This window comes from Bos taurus, chromosome 22 (assembly GCF_002263795.3).
Source record: "Bos taurus isolate L1 Dominette 01449 registration number 42190680 breed Hereford chromosome 22, ARS-UCD2.0, whole genome shotgun sequence".
Taxonomy (NCBI): domain Eukaryota; kingdom Metazoa; phylum Chordata; class Mammalia; order Artiodactyla; family Bovidae; genus Bos; species Bos taurus.
The window spans coordinates 671,126-695,781 of record NC_037349.1 but is presented as its reverse complement, the minus strand read 5'-3'; the positions used below and the strand labels follow the sequence as shown (position 1 = coordinate 695,781).

Below are 24,656 nucleotides of genomic sequence, written 5' to 3'. Positions count from 1 at the left end.
CGACTCAATGGACATGGGTTTGGGTGGACTCCGAGAGTTGGTGATGGACAGGGAGGCCTGGCGTGCTGCGGTTCATGGGGTCACAAAGAGTTGGACATGACTGAGCCACTGATACTGAACTGAGTATGACCCCCGTTTTGCAGTTGAAAAAACTGAGGTTTTGGATTCTTTGAGTCACTGAACTTCTCTTTACAGTTTCAGCTCCCACCTTCTCAGATGTGGGTTTCTTCCTCAGTCCCACACACCACCTTCTGTTTCAGAAATTTCAATTTCTGATCTTGTACTTCTTTTGCCTGGAGGACTATTAACATTATGGACTTTGGGAGTTCGGTGAAATTGGGGTGTGGGGACAGATGAGACTGAGTACTCTGTTGGCTACCTTTAGTCATGACCTTTGATGTGTAAATGACCCTGCTCCCATTTCATTGGGGGGAAGTTGATGACCCGAGGCATGTCCAGTGAGATGTGTGAATTAGCTCTGAAAGTCTTCTACCTGATTTCCTGTCCTGTTTTAAGACAGTAAATTATGAAACACTTCTTGATAAATATTATCTCAGTTAGAAATTCATCTAAAATACAGCCTAACTGTAGCAGCTATAGATATGTGAGAGAAATACAGTTTCTGACCAAATAGAGTCAGATTTAAAAATCAAGGCCCCCCTACCTATACAGAGCACAGGCAGCCCCGCAGATAATTAATACCAGTACTACCTATGAGTTTATGTAATTAGGGTTTCTGTCATCCTACTTACTTCAGATATTTTTTCCTTAGCTAGAGTTTTTTAATGTGTTGGTGAAACAAAAGTTCCTTATATTCTCGGAAAGCATATTATTTCCAGTTCTCCTGAGACTGCATTCCCACCTATTCCACCCCCACTCAGCTAACCTCAGAGCCTGCTGTCTGTCCTTCAGAAACTTCATCTTTACCCTCTTTGCTACTCCCCAGCGAAACAGTCAAAGCACACGCCCAAATTTATTTTTATTGTGCATACATAGGAAACATGACCCTATCAAAAGAACAAAAAGACAAAGGAGCCAAGTGTTACAAGAGGAAAAGCATGCGTAGATCTACTCCCAGTTCACTCCTAGCCATGGACTCTATGGGACTTCACACACCAGAAGTTGGCTTGGACTGGCTCCAAGCAGTGGGCACTGTCCACCGACAGCATGCGGGAACAGTGGGCAGGAAATATCACTGTAGAAGGAATTTCCACACACACTGACCACTGAGTGGGTTCTCACCAATGTTCAAGGGAAAACAGAGTTTATCTCACACAAGCATGAATATAAAATAGTTGAGTGCTACCTAAATCATCTAGTCCCTTAAGATCATTTGCTATTAAAAAAAAAAAAAAAAAAAAAAAACCCCAAACAGAATTTCATCGTGGACATTTGGGTGCCTATGTAGCTGCACCAACTCCAACTTGGGACGCTTCCTCATCAGAACTGTAAAGGAAGAAACTGGAGCTGAAAATGCCAAACGAATGGCCTGGAGGAAGAGAAACTTCTGGACCCGTGTAGTTATCCTGGGTTGTAAACAGCAAATGTTGTGCTTTGTTGCTCATTCAGATCAAGGAATTGAGTGTGGGGAGGGACTGAAGTTGGGGACAGGAGTTCAGAGGTCACGCTCAGTGGTCAAAAGCACCGGCAGCAGCATCTATGTTCAGACTATTTCCAGTGTTCATCTGGCTCCAAGAGTGTCCCGTGGAGTCCCTGGGGAGGCTCCCAGATTCTCCATCCTGACTCCTCACTCCTACTCCAGCAGAGCAGGGACATGGAGACAAGGAATGGGGAATGAAAACACTCAGTATCACTCTAGTGAGATGTCCTGATGCTCAAGTTCAATGACTGACAACCTCTCAAAAGGCTCTAATTACTTCATTTCAAAAATAAGCACCCAACCCCCACCCCCACCCCACCCCATTACTATACATACATGTCTCCGCTACGACGCTTTGCCCTTCCTATACATGACCCATCAGGTCTCAATCTGGGTTTACGTACATGATGGTGGGCGTAACCTACGTAGAGGAGCAGAACTCCAGTCCCCTAACAATCCAGGACTGCCTGTGATTCGAGGGCCAGAGAGGTTTCTGAGCCAGTTTTGCATTTCCAACCACATCTTTATTCTAATTGTGATTAACTCGTGAGTAAAATCTATTCGTTCCTTTTGGAAGAAATCTATTTGCAGTCCCGGGGTTTTGTGTTCCTGTCTTTTTCTTAGCAAGCTTCTCCTCTGCAGAGCCTGGCATACACCCGCTGAGATCAGTCAGGCAGGGCCAAGGCTTGCCCACCCAGGCTCAAGCCACTGGCTGTGCTCCGCTGGGACACTTTTCTCCAGGGGCCGAGGTGGCTTCCCAGCCGGATGTACCTCTCTGCTTTGAAGGTGTCCATTACAACACACTGTCAGGCCTGCCTCAGGGGAGGGTGCAGAGATGCCTGGCTGTGATCACAGGCCAGAGAACTACTGACACCCAGGAAGGACTCTGAGTCTGACCTCAGGGCACGACTCCACACCACCTTCCCCAGATGCACTGAAAACAGCTCCATTTTCCTCCCAGGTCAGACCAAGAGCTCATGGAATGCAATGTCCAGTTTGAGGCAGGAGGCAATTTCCCATGAATTTAAATACCTTCCCTTAGTGATTTTCGGGGAACTACAGACTTCAACTTGGCCTGATTCTAGAGCCCCATCTCCCTGAGGTACAGCACACCAGTGCTCTCCCAGCCCTGGCGGTACCAAGGGCAGCGCTCTGGTCTTCAGGAAGGGAAGGGGAAGAAGGGGCTCAGAGGCTGCACCCCGTCATCATTTTTGGAAGAGGAAACTGCTGGCTCTGCGGGGCCTGGTTTTAGCCGGCAGCCTGCCGTGTGCAGGGTGCCTGGGCTACGTGCCCCACTCACGTCCCCAGGCACTCACCCGTATTGCCTGGCCTTCAGCCGGGGTCTCCCCCCGTGGGCCTGGGCAGCCAGCTCAGGGGGGCAACCCTCAGGACCGTCCACTCAGCCAGAGCACAGATTACGTTGGAAACAGAAGCAACAGAGGAGACATAGGGTGAATTGAAATATTGGTCCTCCAAGGAAAACTCGAGAGGAAGCTGTGCTTTGAAGATATCAAAAAGGAACTTGCCCTCAGTGGCTCATAAGACCTTTCCTGGAAGTGAGCAGTGATGGAGCAGGGAGAGCAAGCAACAGCCTCGCCCTGCCTCCCGGCCACGTCACACAGGCAGGTGCTGGCAGCTCCCCCGGCTACTTGGTCTTCACCACCTGCTCATATGGGGGTGGGGGCGTGTTGCAGTAGGAAGGGGGCGGTGGGTAGGCCGTGCTTCCCTGGGATGAGTTGGGCTGGACCTGGAAAGCCATCGCCACGGGGTTCCCAGCAGGATTCATCCCTGATCCTCCGGGGTCGGTGTAATATGGCAGCCCCAGCGGCTGGGCTCCTGAAAGACAAACAAGCAGATGAGAGCACAGCCCGGCCGGGTGCCCCGGTGAAGACAACTGCCTCGGTCATGCACTTAGCGGACGTGTATCGCAGGCCAACAAGCCCAGACACAGGAGGGCACCAGGGTGCAGGGAATGAGCAAAGGTGAGATGCTGGCCCAGCCTCCTGAAGCGGCTCCTTCACAGGGCAGACGGCCAGAAAGCACCTCAGTCCACGAGGGTGCCCGAGTGTTGGAGGGATGATAGCAGGGTCAGGTGCGGTGGAGGCCAACCCACAACCGAGGGACAACCAGAGGAGCTTTGCCAACACTTGGGGACATGCACCAGAAAATTATCAACACAGACGGCCCAGCAGCCCTGAGAGCCTGGAAAGCCAGGATGCCGAAAGGTAAGCCAACTTAAGAGAGAACTGAGAAGAGGACTGGGGGTTCCCAGCTCTTGGCTAGAAGCACCACAGGCCCCTCCACAAAGTTTTTGAGAACAGTGTGCTGAAGTATGAGCTGTGCTCACACCTGCTGGGTAACATTTACTCTGGGCAGAGCACCTGTCATCCAGGTGAACCAAATTCCCAGACAGGGAGACAACCTAGGGGCCTGAAGTCAGTGGGGTGCGTTGACAGGTCTGTGGGCTCTCCCCTGCCCTGGGTGCTGCAGAAAGATGCCGCTCCCTTGTCTCAGGGAGAGGCTGTAGATGCAGGCTGAGCCCTGCTGCAGCCCAGGGTGCAGGACACAGAGGGCAAGAGCGCACAGATGGTGACAAGAGGGAATATCTAGCCCCAACTCTCGTTTAACAGTAGAAATACCCGAGCTGCTGTGTTTCTTGGATCTGCATTTTCTGATCATGTTGATAATGTGATAGGAAACTGACTAAATAAAGAATCAAGAAAGAAATCGTGGGCTCCGGGCTTCTCGTGGGCTTAGCTAAGTTCACGAGTGAATCAGATGCATCTGAATTAGGCCTCGTTCAACCCAGGGGATGCTCAGGCACCAGAGAGGTAGTGTCTGCCTGTATATTATGTGGGGTCTTTTTTTGTGCAAATCTCCCTCTGCTACAGTTTAACTGAATAAAGATTAGATTCCTGGAAAGATGCCCACCAATGTGTGCAGGATGTCTTGGAAATCTACAAATGTGCTGAAGGAGAGCATAGGACAGAAACATACAGTCAAAGAGGCATTCGGGGTGTCAGGAGGAGCGCATCAGCCACAGATGGACCTCGATCCGCTCCTCCTCTCAAACAGGCTTTTAGTGGTGTGTCTTCCTGTTGCCAGGAGATGTGTTTGTTCACAAGCCCATGACTAGCCAGGACCGTCTACCTCTCAAGGGCAAAGATAGTTTATTTATCTTTGAATCTCTGTATATTTTATACAAAGAAAAAGTTAAAGATAAAAAAGAGAGGCTAATGTAATAGTCTAGGAAAGACACAAAAAAACCTTTGAATATGAGACAAGAAATGAGGAGAGACCGAGGGGTTCAGGAGGCGTATCCAAGGACCGGAGACCAGCTGAGTGTGAAGACCAGGGGGAGGAGAGGCCTGCCTACGAAAGATCCCGCTTCCAGTGTTGAGGAGGGGCCACCTGGCAAGAGAGGGGACAGAAGGGCAGGGTCTGCAGGAGTCCGAGCAGCTCTGGGAGCCTTTGGTATGGAAGTGGTAGCAGAGACGTGGCCGTGGCCAAAACCACCCAAGGAAGAGCGTGTGGAGGGGGCCAGAGGGCGACTGAGGAGAGGACCAAGACTCCGGACAGGAGAGACATAGGCGGTTCAGGTGGACGAGGAGAAGAAGAGGAGGCTGGGCAGAAAGTGGAACGGTGAGGCAGGAGCTTTGTCACCAGGAGGAGGAGGAGAGGGCAGGACGAGCAGTACTACACGCGCTCCCCGAAGAGGACCCTCATACTTCTTGCCAGTAGTCTCAGCACTGAGGCTGGCACAGAGGCCCAGCTGCTGGGGCAGAGAGCTGCTCCAGGGTAAGGGGCAAAGACCAGAGAGGGGATGGGTGTTGGCTAAAGGGGTGCAGGATAAGGGAAGGTGTGTTTCTTTTATTCTTTAAAAACACTTTTAAATTAAGGTATAGTTGATTTAGGGCTTCCCACATGGTGCTAGTGGTAAAGAATCTGCCTGCTAATGCAGTAGACTTAAGAGATGCAGGTTCGATCCCTGGGTTGGGGAGATTCCCTGGAGGAAGTCACGGCAACCCACTCCAGTATTCTTGCCTGGAGAATCCCATGGACAGGAGAGTCTGGCAGGCTACGGTCTAAAAGGTCGCAAAGAGTCAGACACGACTGAAGCAACTTAGCATGCATGCATGTGCTGTACTTAGTCACTCAGTCGTGTCTGACTCTTTGCGACCCCATGGACTGTAGCCCGCCAGGCTCCTCTGTCCATGGGATTCTCCAGGCAAGGATACTGGAGAAGGTTGCCATGTCCTCCTCCAGGGGATCTTCCCAACCCAGGATCAAACCACGGTCTCCTGCCTTGCAGGCGGATTCTTTATGGTCTGAGCTACCAGGGAGGCTTGCATGCATAGTTGATTTAAAGGTTATGTTAGGTTTCAAGTGTACAACATAGTGATTCAAGATTTTACAAATTAGACTCCATTTAATGTTATTACAAAATAATGGCTATATTTCACTGTGCTGTACAACATATCCTTATTGTTAATTTTTTTAGACAGTTTGTTCCTCTGAATCCCCTCCCCTACCTTGGCCCTCCCTCTGTCCCTCTCCCCACTGGTAAGCACTTAGTTTGTTATCTAAGTCTGTGAGTCTGCTTCTGTTTTGTTATATTCATTCGTTTTATTTTTTGGATTCCACATACAAGTAGTAACATACAGTATTTGTCTTTCTCTGACTTACTTCACTAAGCATAATATTCTCCAGGTCCATCCATGTTGTTACAAATGGCAACATTCATTCTTTTTTTTATGAGTAATAAAAAAAAGAATTTTATTTTTATATGAGTAATAGCCCATATTGTGTGGGTACACACACACACACCAGGTCTTCTTAGCCATTCATTTGTTGATGGACACTTAGGTCAATTCCATATTTTGGCTACTGTACACAGAATATTGGGGTGCACGTACTCTTCAAGTTGGTGTTTTCATTTTCTTTGGATGTTTACCCAGGAGAAGAACTGCAAGGTCATGTGGAAGCTCTAGTTTTAGTTTCTTGAGGAACCTCCATGCTGTTCTCCATAGTGGCTACACCAATTTATACTCCCACCAATAGGGAACAAGGTTCCCTTTTCTCCACATACTTGCAACTTAGCCATTCTGACAGGTGTGAGATGATACCTCAGGGTGGCTTTGATTTGCATTTCCCTGGTGACTGCTGATGTAGAGCATCTTTTCATGTGCCTCCTGGCCATCTGCGTATCTTCTTCTTTTTTTTTCACGTAATTATCTTTACTTTTTAATATAAATTTATTTATTTTAATTGGAGGTTAATTACTTTACAATATTGTATTGGTTTTGCCATACATCAACATGAATCTGCCATGGGTATATATGTGTTCTCCATCCCGAACCCCCCTCCTACTGCCCTCCCCATACCCTCCCTCTGGGTCGTCCCAGTGCACCAGCCCCAAGCATCCGGTATCCTGCATCGAACCTGGACTGGCGATTAGAAAAATGTCTATTCAGATCCTCTGCCCATTTTAAAGTCAGGTTGTTTGGTTACTTGTTTGAGTTGTATAAGCTCTTTATATATTTTGGATATTAACCCCTTATCAGATATATGATTTCCAACTATTCTCTCCCATTCAGAAGACTGTCTTTTTGTTTTGATGATGGTTTCCTTCACTGTTAAAAGCATTTTAGTTTGATGTTGTCCCATTTGTTTATTTTTGCTTCTGTTTCCTTTGCCTTAGGAGACAGATTCAAAAAAATGTTTTGCTGTGATTTATGTCAAAGACTGTCCTGCTTCATGTTCTCTTCTAGGAGTTGTATGATTTGGGGGTTTACATTTAGGTCTTTAATCCATTTTGAGTTTATTTTTACATATGGCATGAGAACATATTCTAATTGCATTCTTTTACATGTAGCTTTCTAGTTTTTCCAGCACCACCTATGGAAGAGACTGTCTTTTCCCCATTGCATATTCTTAAGACAGAAGTATTTTTAAGGACAGGAAGTGCTTGAACATGTTTATACAGTTAGGGACAGAAATATAGTAAAGAGAGGATTTCTGCTGCTGCTGCTAAGTCATTTCAGTTGTGTCCGACTCTGTGCGACCCCACAGATGGCAGCCCGCCAGGCTCCGTTGTCCTTGGGATTCTCCAGGCAACAACACTGGAGTGGGCCGTCATCTCCTTCTCCAATGCATGAAAGTAAAAAGTGAAAGTGAAGTTGCTCAGTTGTGTCTGACTCTTAGCGACCCCATGGACCGCAGCCTACCAGGCTCCTCCATCCATGGATTTTCCAGGCAAGAGTACTGGAGTGGGGTGCCATTGCCTTCTCCAAGAGAATTTCTAGGGAGAATATAAGCTCAATGAAGGTTAGGGACCTTATATGCCTGGTTCAAAATTTGAACCCCACTGTCTAGCAAAGAGCCTGGCACACAGGAGGGCACCTAGTATTTTCCGTCGAATGGGCAGAGGAGCACAGGCAGTAGCTCAGAGCGGCAGCACAGGGACCCACAGCCCCCTGCGTGAAGGAGGCCCAGGTGCTCACACAGGCAGCCCGTGCACTGCAGGCCATGGGGGTTGGTGATTTGAGCAGACAGATTCCCAAGTCCTCAAAGAAGAGATGGTCACAGATGGTAGCAAAATGGTGTTAGAGAATGGAAGAACCAGTTTGTTTGGGATTCAGTGTGTGGTTTGGGATTCTTGGGACTGTAAGGACATAAAAGTGAAGGTCAGGAGCCAATGGGACACCAGGACCATCCCTCTATCTTACAGGGGGTGGAATGTGGGGGAAGAGAACTAGCCCTTACATTCTGAAGCCTTATGGTAGATGGTTTAATTAGAGAAAGAAAATAGAGAATCTGTGAAGAAGCAGAGTCAGAGGAAGACTATTCCAGGAGACAGAGAAGAAAGGATCAGGAGATGTGAGTAAAACAACTGCAGCCACTCAGTTGCCCAGCTGTCTTCTCAAGTGTTAATGCCAATCTGCATCGTACCTCTATCACGTGGGAAGGGCGTGGTGTGGGCACAGCAAGGGTATTGCTATTGCATCCATATTCTTGAAGACACTGAAGCTCAGCAAGACATAACCTGCCAAGGTCACACAGCTACTATGTGGAGGCACCAGAATTGAACCGAGTACTGTCCTGTGAAGCCCAAGCTCTTTCCACGGTGACACGTTCTCACAACAGGGTGATGAAATGGGCCTCCCTCCAGCTGCAGAGGGACAGCAGACTACGGAAGGCTGGGGATACGCTAGACCTGCATTCTGAGCAGCATCCCAGGACTGAGGGCTTAGTTCAGGGCTGTCACCAGCCAGGCTGCGCTGGGCTGCACTCTATCCCAACCACACTGTGCTTCTCGACAGAGCAGAAGTCATTTTACTCCTTACTGCCATCCTCTTTCCTCCCTGACAGTCTGGGTGAGATCTGGGGTGAGAGGGAACCCCAGATTCAGCAAACATTAGTCAATTATAGCAGCTCCACCTGAGGGGAACCATTCCACTGATGCTGCCACGCTTTCCTCACAGTGACCCTGCTGCCACTCCACCAAGCTCACTGGCCACTAACGGAGGAGGAGATGAGCCAGGCCAACCTTTTCTTGGGATGCAGAAGAATCCGGCTCGCCATAAAGAAAGGAGGGGTGATGACCACCTGAGAAAGACCAAGTGGCTTGCAAGCCCAGGGCCACCAGGTCTCTGCAGCTCTCCTAAGTGACTCCATCTGTTCCCTGTGTCTGTACAACCAGCTCAGCTCAGAGTGGGCTCTAGTGTTCTCTCCTCCATACACTACCTGCCTCACACAGTTTAATCAGAGCTCAGATCCCAAATTCCTACATCCACCTCCTCCAGCCAGGCTGCTTCTCAAGGTTTAGACAGGTTTCTCAAACACACTCCAGCAGACACGCAGCTCATCTTCCCACCCATGACTTGAACATCCTATGTCACCACAGCCACCAATTCACTCACAGGGCTGTGAGCTGAGTTCCTGTACTAGGGGTGAAAGGCCCTCCATCCTCAGGTCCTTACTTATTTCAGTCTCATTTCCCACTGTCCTGCCAATAACAACCAACTGCTTGTATCCTGCTCACCTCTTCCAGACCCTCATCAGAAAGCAGCTCCTAGTGTTAAAACATGCAGATCATTCCTCCTGCAAAGTCTTGGGCCATCTTCACACCACCATCCCCACCCCCTCAGCCTCTCATCTGACTAATTTCCATTTATCTTTCAAGCCTCAGATCAGAATCACAGCTCACTGACTATCACCACAATCCTGACTGGACTAGGACCCCTGTCCTCTTGGCACTCAGAAAAGAATCCACATATTGGGCACCACCGTGTAGTAGAATAGTTTGAACTTCTGCATACAAGGAGAGGATTTTACTCACCTGGGGACTCTTAGAACCCAAGCCAGCATCTGGCATTGCGACAGACATCCCATCCATGAGACAGATAAGCGATGGAAGGAGGGAGGGATGGTGCCTGAACTTCGCCTCTGCTACACCACGCTGAACACGTGTGGCAGCTTCGTGAGACATGCCTGCTTCTGATGCCCAGCAGGCCTGCATCAAGCCTACCTGCTGCCCCTGAGGATAGAAGCATTCGAAGGGACGACTCCACCTCCCCATCACAAGCGACGGGGGTGGGGGCAGGCTAGGGCTGTGGTTTTTGTACCAGAGATGTGCTGAGGGCATGTCTGGAACATTCGTGCAGCACCGTCACTCACACTGGAGGGTAATGAGAAGCGATGACAAGTGTGTCCGACTTAACTGGACAGTTATGTTAGCAGTCTCATCACATGGGAACCGGAAGGGTGGGGTTAAAACATCTGAGCATGGAGATGGAGAGGTACTTAGAATAGTAAAGAAACAACAAATGGGAGGTGGATAAATTCTGTACTTGTCAAGAACATAAACCCTCAAGTGAACAAATAAAAGGATGAAACTGCTAGAAAGACTGGCTGAGGGCACAGACAGCAGGAGTGGAGGCTGCACTCTCCCGGGGTGGCATGAGGCTCCTGGGCTAGAGGGGGCATCGGCTGGCATGGAGGATGTGTGTGTCCCAGACGCTCACTATGCTTGCTGATTTGGCTAAAGCAGAACTCCTGACAACATACTGATGTGGCAGAATATCCAGGATCTCGCAGAGAAGAGACACAGAGAGGAGACACACTCAGTTTTGACTCATTCAGGGAGGTGGAGTGACGAAGACGTTGTATGTGTGAAAACCACAGAAAAAAGGCCAGGCAAGAACAGGTATGTGCCACAGATGAGAGAGATCATTTCAAAAATGTCCCCCAAACATACACATGATTCCATGGCACATGACTCTGGAGTTCAAAGCATTTTAAAATCATAATTCATCAATGGAGCAGGATAGGAAGCCCAGGGATAAACCCAGGCACCTATGGACACCTGTGATCTGTGACAAAGAAGGCAAGAATATACAATGGAGAAAAGACAGTTTCCTTGATAAGTGGTACTGGAAAACTGGACAGTTACATGTAAAAGAATGAAAAATAGAACACTACCAAATGCCGTACACAAAAACAAACTCAAAATGGTTTAAGGACCTAAACGTTAAGGCCAGGCACTATAAAACTCTTAATGGAAAACAGGAAGAACACTCTTTGACATAAATCTCAGCAAGATCTTTTTTGACCCACCTCCTACAGTAATGAAAATAAAAACAAAAATAAAGCAATGTGACCTAACTTAACTTAAAAGCTTTTGTACAGCAAAGGAAACCATATAGAAAATGAAAAGACAACCCTCAGAATGTGAGGAAATACTTGCAAATGAAGCAATGGATGAGGGATTAATCTCTAAAATATACAATGCAGCTCAATATAAAAAGCCCAGTCAAAAAATAGCAGAAGATCTAAATAGACATTTCTCCAAAGAAGACATACAGATGGCTAACATCTCTAATTATTAGAGAAATGCAAACCAAAACTATAATTAGGTATCACTTCACATCAGTCAGGATGGACATCATTAAAAAAATCTAAAACAATAAATGCTGGAGAGTGTATGGAACAAAGGGAGCCCTCCTGCACTGTTGGCGGGAATGTAAATTGGTACATTCAGTATGGACAGCAGAATGGAATTCCCTTAAAAAGCTAAAAACAGAACTACTGTATCAATCAGCAATCCCACTCCTGGGCATATACCCAAAGAAAAACATTATTCAAAAAGATACATGCACCCCAATGTTTATGGCAGCATTATTTACAATAGCCAGGACATGGAAGTAACCTAATGCCCATCAACAGAGGAAAGGATAAAGAAGATGCATTACATATATACAACGGAATATTCAGTTCAGTTCAGTTGCTCAGTCATATCTGACTCTTCAGCCATAAAAAAGAACAGAATAATGCCATTTGCAACACAGATGGACCCAGAGATTGTCCTACTAAGTAAGTCAAAGACAAATACCATCTAGAAAAAGAATACAAATAAAATCATTTACAAAAGAGAAACAGAGTTACAGATGGAGAAAACAAACATGGTTACCAGGGAGTAAGGGACAGGGAGGGATAAATAGGGAGATTGGGGTGCTATACATAAGACAGATAACTAATAAGAACATCCTCTATAGCACAGGGAATTCTACTTAATAATCTGTAATGGCCTATATGGGAACAGAATCTTAAAAAGAGTGGATACACGCATAACGGATTCAATTTGTTGTACAGCTGAACCTAACACAACATTGTAAATCAACTATACTCCAAGAAAAAAATTTTTAAAATAGAAAATAATATAAAAATACCTCAAATCTTATTCTCTATCAAAGAGAATAACTTTCAAACTGAAACAGAGATTAAAAAATGAGAGAAAATGAAACTCCAAGATAAGTAAGGGCTGGGCTTTGGGGAAAGCATTCACATGTCCTGGTTGACATAGTACCACAGTGAAGAAATGAATAAAACCCATACTTAAGCTCTACAGTAATACTTGCTTCCCTGATGGCTCAGATGGTAAAGAATCTGCCTGCAATGTAAGAGACCCACAGTTAGATCCCTGGGTCAGCAAGATCCCCTGGAGGAGGGCATGGCAACCCACTCCAGTATTCTTGCCTGGGGAATCCCATGGTTAGAGGAGCCTGGAGGACTACAGTCCACAGGGTTGCAAAGAGTTGGACATCACTGAAGCAACTAAGCATGCATGTATGCCTGTCATAGTGATACTATACATGCATGCATGCTAAGAGTCGGACACAACTGAGCAACGAAGCATGCATGCACGTGCAGTATCAGAGTGACAGGCATACATGCATGCTCAGTCGCTTCAGTCCTGTCCAACTCTTTGCGACCCTGTGGACTGTAGTCCTCCAGGCTCCTCTAACCATGGGATTCCCCAGGCAAGAATACTGGAGTGGGTTGCCATGCCCTCTTCCAGGGGATCTTCCTGACCCAGGGATCGAACCCATGTCTCTTACATCTCCTGCACTGGCAGGAGAGTTCTTTGCCATTAGTACCACCTGGATACTATGAGATATACATTACTTTTCTCCAATTTATAGATTTTTGGTTGATGGCCAAATGCCAGAGTCCAGATCCAGCAGCCAGGGATTCAACCTGAAGAGATGGACAGTGTCGGTGATGATATGTAGCCTCTGACTCATAGTACGGGACTACATTTTGATGTAGCCTCTCCGGGACTACATGTTTATTTCAAGTTTCAGGTTCTCTTTTATACTTTGACAAAAGCATTAGGTCAGAGGTTTGATGTTTTTAGTTTCCCCCACCCAGATTTACTGTACTTAACTTGTGATTACATTGTAACTCATGCTACATTCCTCAGTTTATTTCCTATCTTTCTAAATCCTGTTTCCCCCTAGCATCTTAAGATCATTGTCTCCTAAAAAGGCTTCTAGCTATTCTTAATTAATCCTAAACCCTAAACTCAGCAAACTTCTTTTGCCATAAACATTCCCCTCACAAACAGGTCTCAGATAATAATCCTTCCCATGGCCTACATGCTCATCCTGGAACATTCTTTGTAAAGATCTTTGAACAGATTATTTTCTAGGCACAACTGAAAAAGGCTTTGTGCTTTCTCATGTTTCTCTCAAGAACAATAAGCACCTTAACATTCTTTCCAGTCAACTCAACCAAAGAAAGGAAAGAACAAGTCAGAATCACAAGGCCTAACACCTTCATCCCGGGCCGTGCCTGTGAGATGAGGAGAGGGGGTTGGGGCCGTGCCTCCATTTTGTCAGTAAAGCCTAACGCGGCTCCCGACAGCCAAAAATGTTATATATCAGTAACTTGCCTGGGAATCTTTTTCCACTGGACACTTCTGGGTCTTAACCCTTGAGGGGTCCGTCCTGCAGCCCAGGACACATGGATATAGCAGAGCCAAAAGATGGCCAGTGGGGGTGGGGGACCTGAGCTTCTGCATGCCGCTAAGCATGGAGGTAAACCAGGAGCCCCTGTCTTTGTGATTTTTTTGTCACAAGAGGTAACTCTTATAAATGATTTTAACTTGGCTGATTAGGGCGTGTGTTACTTGCAGCCAAAACACTTGAACTAATTCTTGCAGAGAACATTCTCTTCATCAACAGACAAGTCTCCCCACTTCATAACTTGCTCCCTTCCTTTTCTAAGCCTTCTGGTTTTTAATTTCTTTTTATGTTGTATCCATTCATTTCCCAAAATTGTCTCAGCTACTAAAAATATTTTTCAGTTCATCCTTCAGGACTTTTTTAGGTATATATACTGATACATTGTTTACAAAGAGAGACAGTTGTGTTTCTCCTTCCTGATGAATAAATGTTTTCGTGTTAATGCTTTGACCAAGAATTTCTAGAACAGTGTTAAACTTTGTTAGTAAGTATCCTAATTTTAATAGGAATACTTGTACTGTTAAACTAAGTATGTTGTTGGCAGCAGGTCGATGGTACAAAGTGAGCTTAATAGACAACTACTAAACATTTCCATTCAAAAGTCACAGCTGGTAACACTAGGCTTAGGTGTACCACTGAGAACTTGGTCCTCACCTCCAATGACCCCAAACACATAGTCTAAGGCTTCGTTATATTAAGAAAAAGCCTTATTTTGCTAGATATATTACACTTTACATCAGTACTTTGAGTTTTGATAAGAAATGTATATTGAATTTTATTACCATTTTTCTAGCATCTACTGAGTTACTCAGTGATCTTTTTAAAAATTAAGAAAAACCTAGAGAGAATGTTTATTGGTTATAAACTAATGACTTAAAACTGAGATTAGTCGATGGACATTTTAGGTTCACACAAAACAGCACGTTCACAGCTCCATGTTTTCTATACAGTAAGACCCCTACATACAAAGGAGTTCCATTCCAACAGTAAATTATGGAACATGAAATCTGTTTGTAAATCCAACAAGCTCAGGTACCCAACTAACACAATCAGATGTATAGTACTGTACTGCAATAAGTTTAAAATATTACTACTTTTCACATAAAAATACATAAGAAACAAACACAAAAATAAAGAAAACATTTAAATTGAACCACACCTTCAGAAGTACAATAGTACAGTACAACACCTGGCATACGGTGTCTGGCATCGAGTGAACAGGCAAGAAGAGCTGACTGGAGTAGGGAGAGGAGGTGTGAGATGGCAGCACTGAAGGGTCATCAGCAATAAGAGACGGAGGGCGAGCTGCACTCTCACCCATGCTTGACGCTGAGGGCATTGGTCTGGTTCTTTGCTGGATTTAATTCTACCTACCCTTCCTACCCTTTTGGAAAAATGATCCAGTGCCTCTTTTTTCTCATCATAGATGACATGGTAGCACTGGATTGAGTTCTGAATGGTTGCTACAAGCTTCATGTTCCATATTACATCTGGGTCCCATGCCTCAAAAACTACCTCTTCAAATAAAGAAAACCCCTTCCCATTTCCCATGTCATGAATCCTTTTGGTTCTTCAGTTACTTCTGAAGAACTAAGCCAGTTGCTTCCAGACAACCTGGGCTTGAAATGAATGTACTGTACTATTGTACTATATGCAGCATTGCAAACTACACAAAAGCACAACCACTTGTGGAGGATGGACGGACACGACAATGCACACCAGACATATGAAATAACTTATGTGACTGGACGTGAGAATGAACATTCTCATCTTTGAAAGTTCGCAACTGGAAGGTTTATATGTAGCGGACTTACTGTCCTACAAAGCGCTGACCTCAAGTCTAGTCTCCATCCATCACCACACTGTTGACCCCTTCACCCAATTTGTCCACACTACTTCCCCTCTGGTAACCATTAATCTGCTCTCTGTATCTAAAATTTTGCTTTTTTTTTTTTATTGTTTGCTCATTTGTTTCATTAGACTTTACAGGAGTGAAATCATATAGCATTTGTCTTTCTTCATCTAAGTTATTTCAAATACCATACTGTCTTCAAGGTCTTCCTATATTGTCACAAATGGCAGGATTTAATTCTTTTATATGGCTAAACTGTATTCTGTTGTGTGTGTATGTGTGTGTGTGTGTGTGTGTGCACTTAGTTGTGTCCGACTCTTTGCAATTACATGGACTGTAGGCAGCCAGGCTCCTCTGTCCATGGGATTTTTCCAGAAAAGGATACTAGAGTGGGTTGCCATTTCCTCTAACAGGGGATCTACCTGACCCAGGGATCAAATCAGCATCTCCTGCACTAGCAGGACTCTTTGTGACCCCATGGACGCCAGGCTTCCCTGTCCTTCACCATCTCCCAGAGCTTGCTCAAAATCATTGAGTCGGTGATGCCATCCAACCATCTCGTCCTCTGTCATCCCTTTCTCCTCCGGCCTTCAGTATTTCCCAGCATCAGGATCTTCTCCATTGAGTCAGCTCTTTGCATCAGGTGGCCAAAATTTTGGAGCTTCAGCTTCAGCATCAGTCCTTCCAATAAATATTAAGGATTGATTTCCTTTAGGATTGACTGGTTTGATCTCTTTGCAGCCCAAGGGACACTCAAGATCTTCTCCCACACCACAGTTCAAAAGTATCAATTCTTCAGTGCTCCACTTTCTTTATGGTACAACTCTCACATCCATATATGACTACTGGAAAAACCATAGCTCTGACTAGATGGACCTTTGTTGGCAAAGTGATGTCTCTGCTTTTGAATACACTGTCTAGGTTTGTCATAGCTTTTCTTCCAAGGAGCTAGCATCTTTTAATTTCATGGCTGCAGTCACCATCTGCAGTGATTTTGGAGCCTAAGAAAATAAAGTCTGTCACTATTTCCATTGTTTCCCCATTTATTTGCCATGAAGTAATGGAACCGGATGCCATGATCTTTGTTTTTTGAATGTTGAATTTTTCTTTCTTTTTTTTTTTTTCACTTTACAATATTGTATTGGTTCTGCCACACATCAACATGAATCTGCCACGGGCATACACGTGTTCCCCATCATGAACCCCCCCTCCCACCTCCCTTGAGTTTTAAGCCAGCTTTTTCACTCTCCTCTTTCACTTTCACCAAGAGGCTCTTTAGTTCTTCTTCTCTTTCTGCCATAAGGGTGGTGTCACCTGCATATATGAGCTTATTGATATTTCTCCTGGGAATCTTAATTCTAGCTTGTGCTTCAACCAGCCTGGCATTTTGCATAATGTATTCTGCATATAAGTTAAATAAGCAGGGTGATAATATACAGCCTTAATATACTCCTTTCCCAATTTGGAACCAGTCCGTTGTTCCATGTCCAGTTCTAACTGTTGCTTCTTGACCTGCATACAGATTTCTCAGGAGGCAGGTAAGGAGGTCTGGTATTCCCATCTCTTTAAGAATTTTCCACAGTTTGTTGTGATCTACACAAAAGCTTTAGTGTAGTCAATGAAATGGAAGTAGATGTTTATCTGGAATTCTCTTGCTTTTTCTATGATCCAGTGGATGTTGGCAATTTGATTTCTGGTTCCTCTGCCTTTTCTAAATCCAGCTTGAACATCTGGAAGTTGTTAGTTCATGTACTGTTGAAGTCTGCCTTGGAGAATTTTGAGCATTACTTTGATTGCATGTAAAATGAGTGCAATTGTGTGATACTTTGAACATTCTTTGGCATTGCTTTCTTTGGGATTGGAATGAAAACTGGTCCTGTGGCCACTGCTGAGTTTCCCAAATTTGCTGGCTTATTGAGTGTAGCACTTTCACAGCATCATCTTTTAGGATTTAAAATAGCTCAGCTGGAATTCCATTACCTCCACCAGCTGTGTTCATAGTAATGCTTCCTAAGGCCCACTTGACTTCACATTCCAAGATGTCTGGCTCTAGGTGAGTGATCACAACATTGTGATTATCTGGGTCATGAAGATCTTTTTTGTACAGTTCTTCTGTGTATTCTTGCCACCTCTTCTTAATCTCTTCTGCTTCTCTTAGGTCCATATCATTTCTGTCCTTTATTGAGCCCATCTTTGCATGAAATGTTCCCTTGGTATCTCTAATTTTCTTGAAGAAACTTCTAGTCTTTCCCATTCTGTTGTTTTTCTCTCTTTCTTTGCATTGTTCACTTAGGAAGATTTTTTTTATCTCTCCTTGCTATTCTGTGGAACTCTGCATTCAGATGGGTATATCTTTCCTTTTCTCCTTTGCCTTTTGCTTCTCTTCTTTTCTCAGCTATTTGTAAGGCCTCCTCAGACAACCATTTTGCATTTCTTTTTCTTGGGGATTTCAATCACTGCCTCCTGTACAATGTCATGAACCTCTGTCTGGACTTTATGAGGTACTTTCTTTCTGTTCCTAGTTTGCTGAGTGTTTTGATGATGAAAGTGTGTTGCATTTTGTCAAGTGCTTTTTCTGCATCAATTGAATAATCATTATTTTCCTTCATTATGCTGACATGATGTATTACTTTAATTTTTATATGCTGTGAAGTGAAGTGAAAGTCGCTCAGTCGTGTCTGACTCTTTGCGACCCCATGGGCTATACAGACCATGGAATTCTCCAGGCCAGAATACTGGAGTGGGTAGCCTTTCCCTTCTCCAGGGGATCTTCCCAACCCAGGGATCAAACCCAGGTCTCCTGCACTGTAGGTGGATTCTTTACAAGGTGAGCCACCAGGGAAGCCTGTTGAACCATCCTTAAATTCCAGGAAAAATCCAAATTGGTGTATAATCCTTTAAAATGCTGAACTCTGTTTGCTACTATTTCGTTTAGGATTTTTGCATCAACGTTGATCAAGGACAAGGGCCTATAATTTCTTTTTTCTTGTAGTGTCTTTGTCTGGCTTTGGGATCTGAATAATGCTGGCCTCACAGAATGAGTCAGGAAATGTTCCTACCTTTTTGATTTGGGGTGGGGGGTGGGGAGGATTGATATTCTTCAAATGTTCGGTAAAATTTACTATTGAAGCCATTAGGTCCAAGGCTGTACTTTGTTTGGAATTTTCTGATGACTGATTCAATCTCCTTACTAGTTACAGGACTACTCAAAATTTTTATTTCTTCATGATTTAGTCTTCGTAGATTTTGTTTCTAGAAAGCTGTCCTATCTAGTTTGCCCATATTTTTTTGCTCTATAATTGTTTTCACATGATCCTTTTTATTTCTGTAGAATTGTTGGAATGTTTCTACTCTCAGTATGATTTTAGTAGTTTAGGCCTTATCTTTTTTTTTTTATTCCTTAAGAAAAAAAATATAGACAGCCCGCTCTTTTGATTACCATTTAAAGATAAGGAATATTTTTTCCTTCCTTTCATTTTCAACCTCTTTGTGCTTTGGGGTCTGAAATCTATGATGGAGTGAAAGTGATACAAATTCAGCAGAAACCATACTTTGAATTTCAATCTTTTTCTGGGCTAGTGGTATGTGATAAGATCTATCATGATTCTGGGTAGTGGCAGCAAACCATAACTCCCAGTTAGCACTGTGATCACAAGGATAAAGAACTGGTTCACTCACAACCATTCTGTACCCAGACAATCAATGTTTTTCAATATAGCAGTCAATAAAATACATGAGATACTCATACTTTATTATTAAATAGGCGTTGTGCTAGATGATTTTGGCTAGCTTAGGCTAGTGTACCTGTTCTGAGCACACTTAAGATAACTAGCCTAAAGCTAAGATATTCAGTAGGTTAAATGCATTTCCGACGTACACTATTTTCAATTTAAGATGGGCTTATCGGGACCCCATCATAAGTTGAGAAAGATACGTATCTGGATCTTGTTTATTCATTCTGCAATCTCAGTGTTTTGATGGACAGTTTAATCCATTTACATTTGAAGTATTTACTGACAAGGAAGGATTTACTTCTGTCATTGTGCTATTTGTTTTCTACATGCTTTACAGGTTTTTTTGGCCCTCATTTTCTGCATTTTTACTTTTTTTGTGTATAGTGGCTTTTTTGAAGTGCAATGTTTTATGCTTAGTGGGTCTTTTGAAAGCAAAGTTTAATTCCTTTCTCATTTCTTTTTGTGTATTCTATAGCTAATTATTTGTGGTTAACCAAGGAGATTACATTAAACATCCTACTGTTGTCACTGTTCAGTCATCCATCAGCTCCAGGAGCCCCTGAAGATATGAACATCTGTGGATGCTCAAAGTCCTTTACGGAAAATGATGTAGTATTTGCATATAACTTATGCACATCCTCCCGTTTAAATCTTCTCTAGATTACTTATCATACCTGCTGCTAAGTCGCTTCAGTCGTGTCCGACTCTGTGCGACCCCATAGACGGCAGCCCACCAGGCTCCCCCATCCCTGGGATTCTCCAGGCAAGAACACTGGAGTGGGTTGCCATTTCCTTCTCCATTATCATACCTAACATCATGTAAATACTCTGTAAATAGTTGTCATCATGTGTCTAATCCAAGTTTTGCATTTTGGAATCTTCTGGAAATATTTTTGATCTACAGTTGGTTGAATCCATTGACACAGAAACTGTGGGCATAGAGGGTTCGCTGTAATTTGAATTTATACCAGCTCAGCATCAATTACTTACAAAAACTACTCCTTTAAAGTTCTGTCCCCACCCCATTCAGTGGCTGATGTCACAAAATTACATCTTCATATGTTGTCTGATCTCCAAAACATAAACTAATAATTCTTTTAAATATATTAGTTTCTTATATTATGTAGAAAAGATTTGGGAGTTAAAAAGCAACATTATAGTAATACTAGATTTATACTAATAACTTTTCTTCTTTATATATAACAGTATCTTAAGTCAAGTAGAAAACAAAAAGTAAAGTACAAATCACTGGTACATTAATATTGGCTTTATAATTTCCTAAGTACTTACTCTTATTGAGATCTTCCTTTACCCACACAGCTTTGAATAACTATTTATTGTATTTCCATTTCACCTGCAGGTCTCCCTTGAGTATTTCTTGCAGGGCAGGTCTAGTGGTTATGAACTCCCTTGCTTTGATTTATCTGGGAATGATTTAATTCCTCCCTCAATCTGAAGGACAGTGTTGCCAGATATCAGATTATTGATGGACAGTTTTTATTCTTTTATTTGAATATATTGTCCCACTTCCTTCTGGCCTCCATGATTTCTAATGAGAAATCTGCTTATAATTATATTGAAGATCCCTTATTTGTGATTTTCTTCTCCTTGCTACTTTCATGATTTCTCTTTGTGCCTGGCTTTTCAAAGTTTGATTATGTGTCTTGGTGTGGATCTCTGAGTTCCTCTTACTTGGAGTGGATGCTTATATGCATGCTTTCCATCAAATTTTTGACATTTTCAGCCATTATTTCTTTAAATATTCCCTGTTCCTTTTTTCTCTTTTCTCCTTCTGAGACTCCCATGATGCCTATGTTGATTTGCTTGATGAGGCCCCACAGGTCTGAGGCTCTGTTCAACTTTCTCAATCTTTTTTCTTTCTGTTCCTCAGACTACATAGTTTCCATTATCTAATCTTCAAATTTCCTGATCCTTTTTCTGTCTGCTCAAATCTGCCTTTGAATCATGTAGTGAATTTTTCATTTTTGTTATTGTACTCTTCAGCTCCAGAATTTTTTGTTCATATCTTCTTAGGATTTCCATCTCTTTACTGATATTTCTATTTTGTTCACACATTTTTTTTTAAGTTCTCTCCACATCTTACTTTAGTTCTTTGAGCATCTTTAAGAGAGTTGCTTTAAAAGATTTGTCTAGAAGATGTGCTATAGGTCCAAAAAATTTATTTATTTTAATTAGAGGCTAATTACTTTACAATATTGTATTGGTTTTGCCATACATCAACATGAATCTGCCATGGGTGGCATTGAAACATGCTATAGGTCTTTTTCAGGGACAGTCTATTGATTTGATTGTTTACTTTGGATGAACCATACTTTCCTTTCTTTCTATGCATTTTTTGATCACTGGACATTTGAATTGAACAATGTGATAACTCGGGAAATCAGATTCTTCTGGAAATTACTTCCCCAGTGTTCTACTGTTTTTCATTTTTGTTTTTGCTTACTGTTTGGGTTTTTGTTGCTGTTATTGTAGGCTGTCTCTGTGCAAAGGAAAAGCCTGAGGTATAAATTTAAGGTGTTCTTTGGTCTTTTCTGAGCCTTTCCCTGGGGATGTGTAGTCACTGAGTAATTTTTTTTTCCATATGAAGTTGTTTTTGAATGTTTTCATCTTTAATTTCTGGCTCCCAAGAGGGGGAAAGGTGAAAAACCAAGGGGCGTGGGGAAGGGCACCAGGCATTCACATCTCCTGGAGGTCACTTCAGCTGGAGGGAGAAGGGCTTGCACCAATGTGGCTGCCCTCTCTTTAATAAGAAGCAGCAAACAGCAACCAGAGCACAGAACCCAGATATTTGGAGGACAGGGTCCTTTTTGCTTCTGGCTCGTACAAGCTGCCCCAGGATCATGTGCACAGCTGCCTCCCATGTGGCCTAGGGTCAGGGGTTAGGTAGCTGCTACTGTGCCAAGAGTTGATAAAGACCAAAATTAACTTCAGTTTGCCCTCTAAGTCTTCCCCTGGAAGTTCTAAGCCTTCAACAGACTTCTGATTACCAAAATAGTTACATCAGACAGATTCTGCCAGTACAATTTTTGTCTAGGTGAGGGAAAAGAATTCTGGTGCTTCTGATTCCACCTTCTCCCCAGAATTCTCTGCCAATCATTGCTTCTTGATGCAACTTGCACTGTTAACAGCTTGCTCTGTGGTAGACTGATGGACATGGTAGTTTACTTCTTTGACACACTGTTTAATTCAGTCTCTCAAGATTTTTGTATTTATGCTCATTAAACATGATTCAAAAGAATTTTATTTTGGTGTTCACTTCCAAGTTACAGTAGCTGTACAAAATAAATTGCTTTGTTTTTTATATAATTTCTATAATTTTTCTACATTTCTATAATTCTCTATACTTGCAGTAATTCATAAGCACTCAAATGAGCTGTTTCTTAAAAAGTTTCAAAGAATTCTACCAAAAATTTAGAGAAGAGCTAACACCTATCCTGCTCAAACTCTTCCAGAAAATTGCAGAGGAAGGTAAACTTCCAAACTCATTCTATGAGGCCACCATCACCCTAATACCAAAACCTGACAAAGATCCCACAAAAAAAGAAAACTACAGGCCAATATCACTGATGAACATAGATGCAAAAATCCTTAACAAAATTCTAGCAATCAGAATCCAACAACATATTAAAAAGATCATACACCATGACCAAGTGGGCTTTATCCCAGGGATGCAAGGATTCTTCAATATCCACAAGTCAATCAATGTAATACACCACATTAACAAACTGAAAAACAAAAACCATATGATTATCTCAATAGATGCAGAGAAAGCCTTTGACAAAATTCAACACCCATTTATGATAAAAACTTTCCAGAAAGCAGGAATAGAAGGAACATACCTCAACATAATAAAAGCTATATATGACAAACCCACAGCAAACATTATCCTCAATGGTGAAAAATTGAAAGCATTTCCTCTAAAGTCAGGAACAAGACAAGGGTGCCCACTTTCACCATTACTATTCAACATAGTTTTGGAAGTTTTGGCCACAGCAATCAGAGCAGAAAAAGAAATAAAAGGAATCCAAATTGGAAAAGAAGAAGTAAAACTCTCACTATTTGCAGATGACATGATCCTCTACATAGAAAACCCTAAAGACTCCACCAGAAAATTACTAGAATTAATCAATGATTATAGTAAAGTTGCAGGATATAAAATCAACACACAGAAATCCCTTGCATTCCTATACACTAATAATGAGAAAATAGAAAGAGAAATTAAGGAAACAATTCCATTCACCATTGCAACGAAAAGAATAAAATACTTAGGAATATATCTACCTAAAGAAACTAAAGACCTATATATAGAAAACTATAAAACACTGGTGAAAGAAATCAAAGAGGACACTAATAGATGGAGAAATATACCATGTTCATGGATTGGAAGAATCAATATAGTGAAAATGAGTATACTACCCAAAGCAATTTATAGATTCAATGCAATCCCTATCAAGCTACCAACAGTATTCTTCACAAAGCTAGAACAAATAATTTCACAATTTGTATGGAAATACAAAAAACCTCGAATAGCCAAAGCGATCTTGAGAAAGAAAAATGGAACTGGAGGCATCAACCTACCTGACTTCAGGCTCTACTACAAAGCCACAGTTATCAAGACAGTATGGTACTGGCACAAAGACAGAAATATAGATCAATGGAACAAAATAGAAAGCCCAGAGATAAATCCATGCACATATGGACACCTTATCTTTGACAAAGGAGGCAAGAATATACAATGGATTAAAGACAATCTCTTTAACAAGTGGTGCTGGGAAATCTGGTCAACCACTTGTAAAAGAATGAAACTAGAACACTTTCTAACACCATATACAAAAATAAACTCAAAATGGATTAAAGATCTCAACGTAAGACCAGAAACTATAAAACTCCTAGAGGAGAACATAGGCAAAACACTCTCTGACATACATCACAGCAGGATCCTCTATGACCCACCTCCCAGAATATTGGAAATAAAAGCAAAAATAAACAAATGGGACCTAATTAAACTTAAAAGCTTCTGCACATCAAAGGAAACTACTAGCAAGGTGAAAAGACAGCCTTCAGAATGGGAGAAAATAATAGCAAATGAAGCAACCGACAAACAACTAATCTCAAAAATATACAAGCAACTCCTCCAGCTC

The 24,656-nt window shown here is 42.9% G+C and overlaps 1 protein-coding gene across 2 annotated transcripts in view; it reads right to left on the bottom strand.

The window, feature by feature from the left end:
* Nucleotides 1-962: 962 nt before the first annotated feature.
* Nucleotides 963-24,656, bottom strand: part of VOPP1 (VOPP1 WW domain binding protein) — a 180,184-nt gene continuing 156,490 nt past the window's right edge. Inside the window, exon 4 of one of the 2 annotated variants that reach the window (XM_059879911.1) lies at nt 963-3,436. In XM_059879911.1, the coding sequence (XP_059735894.1) occupies nt 3,246-3,436 (191 nt within the window). In that variant the 3' untranslated portion in view covers nt 963-3,245. 2 annotated transcript variants of the gene reach the window in all.